The sequence below is a fragment of the Stigmatopora nigra genome, unplaced genomic scaffold (genome assembly GCF_051989575.1).
Source record: "Stigmatopora nigra isolate UIUO_SnigA unplaced genomic scaffold, RoL_Snig_1.1 HiC_scaffold_25, whole genome shotgun sequence".
NCBI classification, from domain to species: domain Eukaryota; kingdom Metazoa; phylum Chordata; class Actinopteri; order Syngnathiformes; family Syngnathidae; genus Stigmatopora; species Stigmatopora nigra.
The window spans coordinates 2,651,520-2,665,609 of NW_027551604.1; the positions used below are offsets into that span (position 1 = coordinate 2,651,520).

The 14,090-nt window shown below is 33.1% G+C and overlaps 1 protein-coding gene across 7 annotated transcripts; it reads right to left on the reverse strand.

Moving 5' to 3' along the window:
* Window positions 1-2,589: 2,589 nt before the first annotated feature.
* Window positions 2,590-14,015, reverse strand: hmg20a (high mobility group 20A). Of its 7 annotated transcripts, XM_077711333.1 has the most exons (10): window positions 13,926-13,986; window positions 13,726-13,770; window positions 11,945-12,018; window positions 10,736-10,945; window positions 9,697-9,826; window positions 8,055-8,092; window positions 6,966-7,041; window positions 6,652-6,867; window positions 3,087-3,219; window positions 2,660-2,986 (listed from the first exon to the last, which is right to left on the reverse strand). In XM_077711333.1, the coding sequence occupies exons 3-10, from the start codon at window positions 12,005-12,007 to the stop codon at window positions 2,983-2,985; spliced, it is 870 nt and encodes a 289-aa protein (XP_077567459.1). In that variant the 5' UTR covers window positions 12,008-12,018; window positions 13,726-13,770; window positions 13,926-13,986; the 3' UTR covers window positions 2,660-2,982. The 7 variants fall into 7 exon arrangements, with proteins under 7 accessions (XP_077567462.1, XP_077567461.1, XP_077567460.1 ...); XM_077711336.1 differs by lacking the exon at window positions 13,726-13,770 and having other exon boundaries at window positions 2,590-2,986; window positions 6,966-7,038; window positions 13,926-14,015; XM_077711335.1 differs by lacking the exon at window positions 13,726-13,770 and having other exon boundaries at window positions 2,659-2,986; window positions 10,736-10,942; window positions 13,926-14,015.
* Window positions 14,016-14,090: the final 75 nt, after the last annotated feature.

A 14,090-nucleotide genomic window follows, 5' to 3' on the forward strand; every position in this document is an offset into this window, starting at 1 on the left:
GCCAATCACAAGGCACAAGGAGGCAAAGTGCAACCAATCAGAGCTAAGCTTAGCCAATTTAACCCAGTGAGGACTCACCTGGGATCGAACTATCGACCCCAGAACTGCGAGCCAACATGCCAGATTATGATTGATATATTTAATTTCACACTTGAAGGATGGACAGGCCCTTTAGAGACCAAACTGTTATGGAAACATCCAGTTTCCATAATAAGACTCTTAAGTACTATGTTTTTCCAGGGCTTTGAACACAACATTTTGCTTTGATTCAAAGCAAAATTCATCTGTTGTTCATTCACTGAATTTAAAAACAAAATGGTGTGTGGGGGAATCCCTTTTTTTATGTCTCCAGTTGTTGTTGGGAAATAACAGTCTCAATGTCCATGAAACGTTTAAGGGGGTTGTTTTTGGTAAGAATATATGCTTCATCTAAAAACATTAGAAGAAAATAGGAGGAGTTAGTCAGAGCGTGACATGTGGGAATTAGTTGGCTTTTTTTTTTTTTTTTTTAACCAAGCAAATTCCAATCATTGCTTTCTCCTTATTTTCTGCTCCTCTGGCATTCCATTCGCCAATGAATTTTCAAGGCTGGATGTCTCTAAAAAAAGTTCGATGACTCATATTTTATGCTTTGAGTAACCAGTAAAAAAAAGTTAAAATAACATCAGATTAAAAATTCAGTTAAAAGAAGAAAAAGGGGAATAAATAAAAAAATATCTTGTCAACTACATTTCAATGATTATCTAAAAAAAGGACTTTAAATACTCACATAAATATTTTTTTGTATTAAATCACAGGTGTCAAAGTGGTGGCTCGGGGGCCAAATCTGGCCCGCCGCATCATTTTGGGCGGCCCGAGAAAGTAAATCATGAGTGCCGACTTTCTGTTTTAGGATCAAATTAAAATGAAGAGTATAAATATATATTAAATTTCCTGATTTTCCCCCTTTTAAATCAATAATTGTCATTTTTAATAATTTTTTGGGTGTTTTTAGTTCAAAAATCATTTTGTAAAATCTAAAAATATATTTTAAAAAAGCTAAAATAAACATTGTTTTATATCTATGAAAAAACTGAATATTCAGGCCCTTTAATCCAGTTCATTTAATCTATTTATCAATAAAATCCAAAATATTAAAATCCACAAAACTAGGATCGAACCCTCGACCTCAAAACCCCGAGGCAACCCGCTAAGCACTCAGCTTCATCAAAGAAATAAACAGCAAAGGATCCAATAGGATCCAAACATTTCCACCAGACTGAAAACTGAACCAGTTTCTCTGAAGCCGCCACAAAGAAACGCCAATGGCATCGAAACTCGTAAAAAAAACTTTCAAAACAAACCATCTTCATCAACAGAACTCGGAGTTGCAGCCAAATCTGAACACACAATGCAGGTGCACGCCGCTTTAAAAGATGTGAACGAATCTGGCAGAATGAGTCAGTGTTGGCAGGAAGTCAGCTGTGTAATGATAAACTTTCAAGTGACTCACGGCTAAAAGGAAGCCGGACGGACTTGAACCAGACATTTTATAGCTTTTCTAATAGGCTTTTTTTTTGTATATGGTCATTGTGATGAATTTGGCAGGTTTTCAAATGATTGTAGCACAACACAATCCGTGAAAAAATATTTTTTAAAAAAGGTATATTTAAAAAAAATGAATTCAATAAAATCTGCACGGCAACACCCCGGTAACATAACATAAACAGATTTAAATGAACTTAGATTACAATGCAGACACACTCAAAAATAAGTTTAATCGAACCGAACACTAAACTTAATTCTAATTTTGTTTGACATTTTGATACCTTTCTTCTCACGGGTTGGCTCTTTTTTTACTCGTATCTCAAGATATTTGCCCGAAATGATACTCGTATCTCAAAATATTTGCCCGAAATGTTACTCGTATCTCAAGATATTTGCCCGAGATGTTACTCGTATCTCAAGATATTTGCCCAAAATGTAACTCGTATCTCAAGATATTTGCCCGAAATGTTACTCGTATCTCAAGATATTTGCCCAAGATTTTACTCCTATCTCAAGATAATATTGGCCCAAAATTGTACTCGTATCTCAAGATATTTGCCCCAAATTGTACTCGTATCTCAAGACATTTGCCAGAAATTGTACTCGTATCTCAAGACATTTGCCAAAAATTTTACTCACATCTAACCCTAACATTTGCCTGAAATTGTACTCGTATCTCAAAATAAATAGTTGCCCAAAATTTTACTCGTATCTCAAATTGCTCATATGTCGGGCCACTCATATGTCGAGGTACAACTGTACATCAGTATAATGGATGTCGTATTGATATTTTACTGCTGTATTGACATACCTTTTTAAACAGTAAATGACTTTCTTTGTTGTATTTTGAGCGTAAAAGCTGACCAACACATTTTGGGACACTTTGGGACATTTTGGGACATTGTTCAAGCCTTGTGACACACGTGGCCCTAACAGACAGGAAGTGGGCAACATGGAAGGAGGGAATAGAAAAGAGAAAAAAATGGCAGCGTTGAATGAAAACAGGAAGCCACATAATGTCCACTCAAAAACAAACATAGTAACTAAACGCGCCAGCTGAAAGTCATTTGGACTTCCTATTTTTAAAGTACTTTGGAGTGCAAAGACTTTCCTCAATAAATACATTTTTTAAAAAGTGAATGCATTTCAACTTTTTTAGAACTTTATTGAAAACACAACCACTTTTTGTCCAAAAAACAACCACTTTTTGTCCAAAAAACAACCAATTTTTGTCCAAAAAACACACACACATTAAGTAAATGGCACATTTGTCAACAGAACATGACAAAATATAAAACATAAACCACTCCGGAGAAAAATTCCGACAAAATTTTTGGACAAATCCATGAAATAACATAAAAATCTATATTAAAAAGGAGAAATAATAAATAGAATGAGTTACGTCATCATCGAACGTATGCTGGCCTGTTTCTCTCCAACTTGAAAGAGCAGAAATTATCTGTAAAAACATTACAAAAAAATTAAAAAATCCACGTACAAAATTTGAATTTTAATATCCCACTAAATGTCGACCAATGAGAGGCCTCCATGAGCCTTACCTGTCCAAACGATTGACCAATTCTCTCACGGTATTGATAAGGCTTTCGTGTTCTTGCGGGTTGCTCATGATGATACTGTGCAGTTTTTTCATGTACGAATCGATGGAATCCAGGGTAGGCATTTCTCCACTCCCTATTTAACAAGTTAAAGTCATTATTTATGCAACAAAAGACTTTTACCAAATTTTCTCGCATATAAGCCTCACCCACGTATAAGCCGCACCCTTAAAATTGCCTTAAAACTGCTGAATTTGTCAATTTTTCTCGTATTATTATAATTTTCACCACCATATTGACGGTTTTAATAGGGAACCTATCCCAGCTAACAGCCAATCACAGGGCACAAGGAGACAAAGGACAGCCAATTACACCTAAGGGCAATTTAACGTTCAACTAGCTAGCCTAGCATGCATGTTTTTGGGATGTGAGGCGGGAAGAAATTGAAATACCCTAAAAAAATTAATAAAAACATGCAAACTCCACACCAGAGGAGTGACCCGGGATCGAATCCAGGACCCCAGAATTGCAAGGCGCTAACCACTGATCCAGCATGTCACCTTGATACAGATATTGCTGTAAAAAAATCGAATTACAATTAAAAATACTCAATTTACAGCAACGGGTGACCAAGTTTATTTGCTGTATACGTTTATTTATGACATTATTATTATTATTTTAAACAATTTGTTGGAAAACGTATTTTGGTGGACCTTGATACAAATAAAAGCAAATTACAATTAAAAATACTCAATTTACAGCAACGGGTGACCAAGTTTGTTTGCTTTCTACGTTTATTTATGACATTAATTCATTTTTTTTAAAACAATTTGTTGGAAACTTCTTTTGGTGCACCTTGATACAAATATTTCTGTAAAAAAAGCAAATTACAATTAAAAATACTCAATTTACAGCAACGGGTGACCAAGTTTATTTGCTGTATACGTTTATGAGATCTTTTTTTTTTAAACAATTTGTTGGCAAACTTATTTTGGTGCACCTTGATACAAATATTTCTGTAAAAAAGCAAATTACAATTAAAAATAATCAATTTACTGCAACAGGTGACCAAGTTTATTTGCTGTATACGTTTATTTATGAGATTATTATTTTTTTTTTTATCAATTTGTTGGCAAACTTATTTTGGTGCACTTTGATACAAATATTTCTGTAAAAAAAACAAATTACAATTAAAAATACTCAATTTACAGCAACAGGTGAGCACATTTGTTTGCTTTCTACGTTAATTTATGACATTAATTCATTTTTTTTATACAATTTGTTGGCAAACTTATTTTGGTGCACCTTGATACAAATATTTCTGTAAAAAAGCAAATTACAACTAAAAATACTCAATTAACAGCAATATTTATTTGCTTTCTATGTTTATTTATGACATTTTTATTAATTTTTTTAAACAATTTGTTGTCAGACTTATTTTGTTGCTCCTTAACATGGAAATATCTGATTTATTTATATATTTTTTCTGATTATACTGTTGCAATAGCCCCATATAACTTGGCAAGACATTTAGATATAATATAGATAGCATCTCATCAACCTCAAACATTGCCTCAACTTGTTCACTAACGTCACGAGTAGCTTATTTAAAAAAAAGTTTGTCGGTAAACGTGCAAGCAAACACTTGACGATGCATTCAATAAACGCCTATTTTTTTTTTTGTTTTCAGACAACCAAATCAATCTTTCGCCTCCACACCCACCGGAAAATGCGCCAACTGCTGTGGGAGTGGTGGCAGGAAACCAACAGAGGACGAAGAGGTTTTAACCTTTATTGAAAAATAGGAGTCCAAAAAAAAACTTCCCTGAGGAACGCCACGCCAGGTTGTGTCTGATCGTTATACGTGACAGACGGACGTTAGCGTTAGTCACAGTGGAATATGTGATGAGCTCTTTACATTTTTCTATTGTTCTGACTGTAAGAACTGGTCTCTCCCTCACATTGGCATACCTGTCAACTCCACCCATTTACTCCTCTTATAAAGTGATAATAAACTGTAATAATGCAACATGACACATATTTATTCACATAAGGTGCAGTAAAAAGTCTAAGTTTTTCCTTTAAGTGGACGGGCGCTCGGACGTTTGGTGGCCGGTCTTTTGGTCGCCGGTCAAATGGTGACGGAGAGTTTACTGTTAAAAACAGCTCTCAAAATTATATTCATGAGAGAGTTTAATATCTAAGTACTGTTTAATATTTAAGTACTGTTTAATATTGAAGTACTGTTTAATATCGAAGTACTGTTTAATATCTAAGTACTGTTTAATATCGAAGTACTGTTTAATATCTAAGTACTGTTTAATATAAATACTGTTTAATATAAATACTGTTTAATATTGAAGTACTGTTTAATATCGAAGTACTGTTTAATATCGAAGTACTGTTTAATATCTAAGTACTGTTTAATATCGAAGTACTGTTTAATATCTAAGTACTGTTTAATATAAATACTGTTTAATATCGAAGTACTGTTTAATATCTAAGTACTGTTTAATATCTAAGTACTGTTTAATATCTAAGTACTGTTTCATATCTAAGTACTGTTTAATATAAGTACTGTTTAATATCGAAGCACTGTTTAATATCGAAGTACTGTTTAATATCTAAGTACTGTTTAATATCTAAGTACAGTTTAACATCTAAGTACTGTTTAACATCTAAGTACTGTTTAACTTCTGAGTACTGTTTAATATCTAAGTACTGTTTAATATCTAAGTACTGTTTAATATCTAAGTACTGTTTAATATCTAAGTACTGTTTAATATCAAAGTACTGTTTAATATCTAAGTACTATTGTTTATTATCTAAGTACTATTGTTTAATATCCAAGTACTGTTTAATATCTTAGTACTTTTTAATATCTAAGTACAGTTTAATATCTAAGTACAGTTTAATATCTAAGTACTGTTTAATATCTAAGTACTGTTAATTATCTAAGTAATGTTTAATATCCAAGTACATTTGACCGGCGACCAAAAGACCGGCGACCAAACGTCCGGTCACGAGTAGACTGGGGGGCGCCCAATCAGACAGTGCGCCCTTTTTATGCACTTAATTCAAAATTCTGTAGATGTCGCTGTTTGACGCTGACAGTTTAACTGTCCGGGTACATTGCTTGCTGACGCGCTATATTTATATAGTGAAAATGCGCATGTACATATAATGCTTAAAACCTGATTACATTAGCAATTAACTATGACATTTTCATCTGCTACCAGTGACTGAGACGATCCGGATTAGAGCCGAAATGGGTAAAACCAGATCAGTTTTACAAAAAAAAACACTTAAAAAAAATCCCCCAAAAACAAACAAACAAAAAGATTCCCACATAAAATTTGTTATATGGGATACACAATCATTTGAAAAATATTTTGAAAACCGGGTAAGTTGACAGATATGCATTACTATATCCGAGCAAAGGTCAAAGAAATAAATAAGTGGATACTACGAGTCACAAGAGGCCCCCGCATTAAACCACCATGTTGAAGATTTACTGCTGTGATAATATCATGGGGCTTTGGAACTTAAATGTCAGCGCGGTGGTTACCTGGCAGAGGCACAGAAGCGAAGCTGGCAGCCAACGCCTGTCGCAAGGTGTCGAGGTGTTGGTGGAGAAGACTATTACGCCCCCTCTCTTGCATCACGTCGCCCTCCAGACGCTCCACGGCACCCCGCATGCTCTCCACGTGCTTCTGGAGAGCCGCGTTGCGCTCCTCGTATTCCATGTTGGTCTTGCGGAGTTGTCGCATCTCAGATTCTCGGGCTAAGTGTGGAAAACAAATGAATATATAAGGAATTCTATGAGGGGTTGTATAAAAATTGGGTTATAAATTAATGTTTAAAAAGGAGGATTTTCCTTACTTTTGCTGTGGTTGAGGAATTCTTCTGTGAAGATTGGGATGTCAAACACTGTTCTGTCCTTACATTCTGTATCCTTCTGGTGATTGACAAGAAGAAAATGGTGAAATTTAAGAGATTATTATTCATTTCTGTACTTAAATATTGATTTTATTCAAAAATGGAGAACTTATGAGGGAGGAAAACTTCACCAAAGCAACCAAATTCAAAGCATAGCCATTTTTTTGGGAGGGTGTGTACTGGCTTTGAGTATGAAATATTATTATGTTATTGTTAAGTTTGTTTTCTGACCTGTGTGACCTTTGACCTCATTACCCAAAACCACATTTATTTTGTTTCATATTAAAAAGATTTCGTAGGGTTAATAATAGTAATTTGATTTTATAAATGTATAATATATTTCATAAATTTGTTTTCTAACCTCTTTGACCTTTGACCTCACAACCAAAAACCGTATTTCTTTAATTTCAAATTACAAACATATTCAGTAAGTTTTATAATAGTATTCACTTTTTTTAATCTATAACATATTTTATAAATTCCTTTTCTGACCTCATTACCCAAAATAAGATTTATTTTGTGTCATATTACAAACATTAAGTAAGATTAATAATATTAATTTGTTTCTTAAAATGTATAATATATGTCATAAATTTGTTTTCTAACCTCTGTGACCTTTGACCTCATAACCAAAAACTGGATTTCTTTCATTACAAAATTACAAACATATTCCATACATTTTATAAATATAATTCACTTTTTAAAAATCTATATTTCATAAATTCCTTTCCTGACCTCTCTGACTTTTGACCTCACCACCAGAAATCATTTTTTATGGTTTCATATTACAAACAAACTTCATAATAATCCCTTTTTTTAATTTAATCTTTTTTTACATTACCCCAAATATTCAATAACCTATTCTATATCATATTACAAACATTACGCATAACTAAAATGACCCATCAATAGACAGTTAATAACATAAAAAATACTCCTTCAACATATAAGGATACAGTATAATGAATGTTTTGTGTATGATAAGCATGTAACAGTACTGTAGTGTTGACAGGTCAGGAAAGCGATGCTAACCTCGTGCAGGGCCTCATTGGCCGCCTGGTTGCCGACATCTGGTGAGGAAGGAAAAGAAGAAAAAAAAAAGACAGAAATGAAGAAAGAAGACAGCAGATGAGTCATATTTCCGTCACCGGGAGCCAGCTTTCACTCTTGACCCAAGTCACCCAAAACCCTCTGTCGAGTGGACCAAAATGTTCCTTTAATTCCGAGCGCCCAACCCAAAAAAATTACACACATACCATGGCCACAGGTGACGCTATCGTCTCGCTTAGCACCCGGCTAATTTCACGTATTTTGTACTTTATACTTTAATGATGAGTATGTTAATACTTGAGTCCTTTTTTTCTGTTTATGTTACATATGTACTGTTAACAGATGCACTTTTTTATTTGTATCATATCTTGTTTTTGGTGTTTTACAGCCCTTCTATCTATTTTCAAATGACATTTTAATATTTCTAAATACATTCCTTTTGACTATACTTTGTACTTTATACTTTTGACTTTAATGATGAGTGATGAGTATGTTAATACTTGAGTCCTTTTTTTCTGTTTATCTTTTATATGTACTGTTAACGGGTGCACTTTTTTATTTGTATCATATCTTGTTTTTGGTGTTTTACAGCCCTTCTATCTTTTTTCAAATGACATTTTAATATTTCTAAATACATTCCTTTTGACTTTACTTTGTACTTTATACTTTTGACTTTAATGATGAGTGATGAGTATGTTAATACTTTAGTCCTTTTTTCCTGTTTATGTTTAATATGTACTGTTAACGGATGCACTTTTTTATTTGTATCAAATCTTGTTTTTGGTGTTTTACAGCCCTTCTATCTTTTTTTTAAATTATATTTTAATATTTCTAAATACATTCCTTTTGACTTGACTTTGTACTTTATACTTTTTACTTTAATAATGAGTGATGAGTATGTTAATACTTTAGTCCTTTTTTTCTGTTTATGTTTCATATGTACTATTAACAGATGCACTTTTTTATATGTATAGTATCATGTGCTGACCCCGCCCATCTGTCACATTTTTATACGTGGATGAGGCTAATATGCGAGAAAATACTGTACATATTTCCAGTGACGACCATTTAAAACGTAAACAGGGTCTTGTTGTTAGACTTTCATCTCAAAAAGTTTTTCTGTTAAATTCACAATTGTTCCTTCTTCGTTATGTTTGGACGCAACAAATATTTCATAATAAATCCTGCATGTGTACCTAATGAACTTTTTCAAAATCAACGATTTTAAAGCCATTTTAAGGGTGCGACTTATACGTGGATGCGGCTTATATGCGAGAAAATACAGTACCCAAACAGAAACCTTAAGAAACTCATCTGTACTACAACTGTCTGGCTAACCTTAAGGACAAAAAAACCCTAAAAAAATGTTGGTTTCCTGAGTACCAAAAAAAAAAAGTATTGGTATATCCTCCCACGGTCCAAAAGCTTTTGAAGCTTTAAGTGCAGTTTTCTTGTGGAGGAAAGGTCAAATAAATCTCCTATTTTAAATTGTAGTGGGCACGCTACGAGTCCATTCTGTGATTTAGTGCCAGTTTTTATTTAGTGCTTGGCTTGTAACTTTCTTGCTGTCCATTTTGGCCCTTAAAAAAGACTTTGTACAAGAAGTGATATAGTCAAGCGGTACCTCTATGTCTCTTGCCCTTTTGTTTCTCTTGGACTTTTCTGGTAAAATGCTTGTACGCCTCCGTTTTCTGGTACTTCTCCAGTTCTCGCATGTAGCGTTCCTTGTCACGGTCTGCCTCGTCCAGGTATTGCTGTTGACGAAATAAAAGATGTTGTTTCAAAAACTGTTGATGAAGAGAGCCATAAACAATTGATATTTTCAAACATTATTCCTTGAGAGCCATACTCAGAATTTAAAAGTAATGAAATATATGAAAATGTGAGCATTTATGATTCATTTCACCACTTTGAAAGTAAAAAAAAAGTCGGAATTGTTTTGAGAACATTATTTCACTGTTGATAATCAATGAGTATCAATGAGAGAATGTATGTAGAAGAGTCTAATGAAGAAAAATGATGATTTAATGAAGAAAAATTATGATTTAATGAGGAAAAATTATGATTTAATGAAGAAAAAATATGATTTAATGAAGACAAAATATGATTTAATGAAGAAAAATATGTTTTAATGAAGAAAAATGATGATTTAAATGAAAAATTATGATTTAAATGAAAAATTATGATTTAATGAAGAAAAATGATGATTTAATGAAGAAAAATGATGATTTAATGAAGGAAAATGATTATTTAATGAAGAAAATGATTTAATGACGAAAAATGATGATTTAATGAAGAAAAATGATGATTTAATGAAAAAAAATTATAATTTAATGAAGAAAAATGATGATTTAATGAAGAAAAATGATGATTTAGTGAAGAAAAATTATGATTTAATGAAGAAAAATGATGATTCAATGAAGAAAACTTATGATTTAATGAAGAAAAATCATGATTTAGTGAAGAAAAATCATGATTTAATGAAGAAAAATTATGGTTAAATGAAGAAAAATTATGGTTAAATGAAAAAACATTATGATTAAATGAAAAAAAATTATGATCTAATGAAGAAAAATGATGATTTAAGAGGGCGCTGGAGATATAAACCATTTAAAAGAGCCACATATGGCTCCCGAGCCATGGGTTCCCTACCCCTAATCTACCTGCTTCTCTTCCGGAGCTAGCTTGCTCCACTCGTTGCCCAACATCCTGGTGATCTCCGGGAAGGGTACGTCTGGGCGCTCGGCCCTGAGTTGCTCGCGGCGGTCGTTCATGAAGCGAACGTAGCCCGTTAGCGGCACTTTGGGGGCGTTCCTGTCCTTCATTGGCTTCTTTCTTTTCCTGCCTTTGCTCCAGTTGGAACGTCTTGTCTTCTGAGATGATAAAGCGGTAAAAAATTAAGAAATAAAAATCTTAGGTAAGTTTTTCTTTTGCAAGAATTCTTGATACATTCCTTTTTACTTCACTTTGTACTTTATACATTTTACTTCACTTTGTACTTTATACTTTTTACTTTACTTTGTACTTTACACTTTTTACTTTACTTTGTACTTTTTACTCTACTTTGTACTTTTTACTTTACTTTGTACTTTTTACTTTACTTTGTACTTTTTACTTTACTTTGTACTTTTTACTTTACTTTGTACTTTATACTTTACTTTGTACTTTATACTTTACTATGTACTTTATACTTTCATTTGTACTTTATACTTTTACTTTGCACTTTATACTTTTACTTTGCACTTTATACATTTTACTTCACTTTGTACTTTATACTTTTCACTTTACCTTGTACTTTATACTTTTTATTTTACTTTATACTTTTTATTTTACTTTATACTTTTTACTTTACTTTGTACTTTTTACTTTACTTTGTACTTTTTACTTTACTTTGTACTTTATACTTTTTACTTTACTTTATACTTTACTTTGCACTTTTTACCGTGTACTTTACTTTGTACTTTATACTTTATCCTTTTACTTTACTTTGTACTTTATCTTTTTTACTTTATACTTTTTACTTGACTTTGTACTTTATACTTTTTACTTGACTTTGTACTTTATACATTTTACTTGACTTTGTACTTTATACATTTGACTTGACTTTGTACTTTATAATTTTTACTTAAATGACAAGCGATGAGTATGTTAATACTTGAGTCATTTTTTTCTGTTTATGTTTCATATGTACTGTTAACGGATGCACTTTTTTATATGTATCCTAACCCCGCCCATCAATCAAATTTTTAAAGTCAACACGGCCCCCGGGCCGAAAAGTTTGCCCACCCCTGCTCTAGACAAAACATTGGTTTTACCCGCAAGTCAAGGTCTTACAAGGGGGATACTTTCCATTGTTTTGATTCAACTCGTACCTCATCTCCATTTCTCTGGCTGCTGTTTTCTGGATTGGCAGGCGAAGACTGAGGCTCATCCATGACTTGAAATTCTACAGACAGTAAAAAATAGACGTTAGACAACAGTGACCATAGTTATAATTTTGTTTTTTTTCACCCTCCATTGGACAATAGAAGATGAGTGTAGCATCTGGAAACATTTATCCCAGTAAAACATGGCCGTCTGGGGGAGCCAGATAAGAGTTACTTTGACATTAATTTTTCCATGCCGATTAAAAGCAAGTCAGCTACATTACTCATGTCTACAGAAAAAAATTGGAGATTTGTCAACTGTTAAATAAGATAGTATAAATATTATTGAGAATTTGAGTCAACTCAACCGGATGGTAACAATGTGACATCCTTTTTAAACCTGTTTGGGAAGATTGTAAACATCCGGGACGGCATTTTTTTTGTCCTGGGAATTGAAATAAAGGTAAACAAATGAGACAATCCACTGTAAATATTCCTTTTGGGTGGGGGAAGTCCAGTTAAAGTTCATTTTTGTCAATATTATTCTTGGTTTTACTTCATTTTCTAATGTTTCCACAACGTAAAGTCAAATATTTTGCGAAATTGCAAGATATTTTAGTAAAAATGTTCATGATTGTTCATATTTTGAAGGATTTAACTCTTTAGTTTGGGTTTGCATCTTTTATGGATGTGGAATATTATGCTGTATTGCCCTCTTCTGTTTAGATGGATACAATGCACTATTAAATTAAATTTTTGGTTTTTGATGTTTATTTTGGTGTTTTTAATCACAAATAATTGATTCACTTGGTCAATGGGACGAGTTAAAATAACTGGTGAACCCTAAAACCGGTAAATATCTTTTGTCTATGTTTCAAAAACAATAACATCAAATACTCTTTCACAATAAAAGTGGTAAAAATACAGAAAATAAAGCTGTCTTTCTTTCTAGTGAAGCAATATCATAAGTCCCGGGAAATAATGCTATTTATCAAGAGTCCAAAAAGTTTTTAAAATCCTTAATGTCAATTAATTAACAATTTACTGATAAAAATCCAGACTATCATCATATTTTATTTCTGGGTTACTCACTATATTTTAAATCAGATTCATAAAGATTTATGCTTTTTCTGTCATGCCATGATTTCATTTATAAAAATAGTCCTAATAAACTCTTGATGTATAAAAAGTTGATGATTATAAACCCAAATCCAACTTTTAATGTGAATCAAAAGCATCGTTCATCTCATAAAGCTAAAAGTTTTATAGCTTGAACCCTACTTTTCAACAACCCCGCAACGACGACCCCTGGTGGTCAGATGAGAGCACACCCTGACCTCATCAATAGTTAAGATTAATGTTCCCTATTTGGAATAGGCCAATCACCGCAACCTGCTCATCACTCACCAGGTGGTTCGAAACGAAGAGGTAACGTGGGAATCGCCGTTAGAACATGCGAGTCCGAATATCTATGTAATCCGTCAAAAATATCCACAATCGGTGTACTTAGATGTCACAACCGCAAATAGTTGCCTTATTTACGTTCACTGAACCCCGTTTTTCATATTCAAATGTACTCGTTATTGTTTGTTCAGTGACGCCGTCCGTCCGGTTAGCATCGAGCTATCAGTCAACATGCTAGCTCAAATGTTAGCATTAATGCGACCGTGGAACGCTATTATTCATGCACAATCCAGTATTATTATCGTGTACCTTATGCTATGGCCCACGAGACGAACTGTAGCAAACAAAGACGTTGAAATCGCATGGTTTAATAGAAAACCAACCTTATAAAGAGTGAACGGTAGACGATGGTAAGCAGATGGATTTCCCTATCAAAACAATACAGCAGCGTCTGTCATGTAGGTATATCCGTATGTACTTTCCACGTCATCCTTTCATATGTCGCTCTAATATTAATAATTCAATTCTTATCAAAGTATATTATTTGGCCTCCATTAAACTGGGAACCAAACTGAATATTTACCACAGTTGTCTTTTCTGTTCTTGATGGTGAATTTCTAAACACGCTCTGCTGGCATTTCTTCTTCGTTGGGTGACTGACTGGATTCACACTAATTTGTTGCTGCCACCTAACGATTATTTTTGGTATTACATATGAATGCAGGCAGGCTACTAATGTTCATTCTTC

Coding starts and splice junctions, on each gene's coding strand:
- hmg20a (XM_077711329.1), bottom strand. CDS start 12,007: ATGGATGAGCCTCAGTCTTCGCCTGCCAATCCAGAAAACAGCAGCCAG. Junction 8,093..9,696: donor AAAGGGCAAGAGACATAGAG/GTACCGCTTGAC, acceptor CTTCCTCACCAG/ATGTCGGCAACCAGGCGGCC. Junction 7,042..8,054: donor CCAATGAGGCCCTGCACGAG/GTTAGCATCGCT, acceptor GTCAATCACCAG/AAGGATACAGAATGTAAGGA.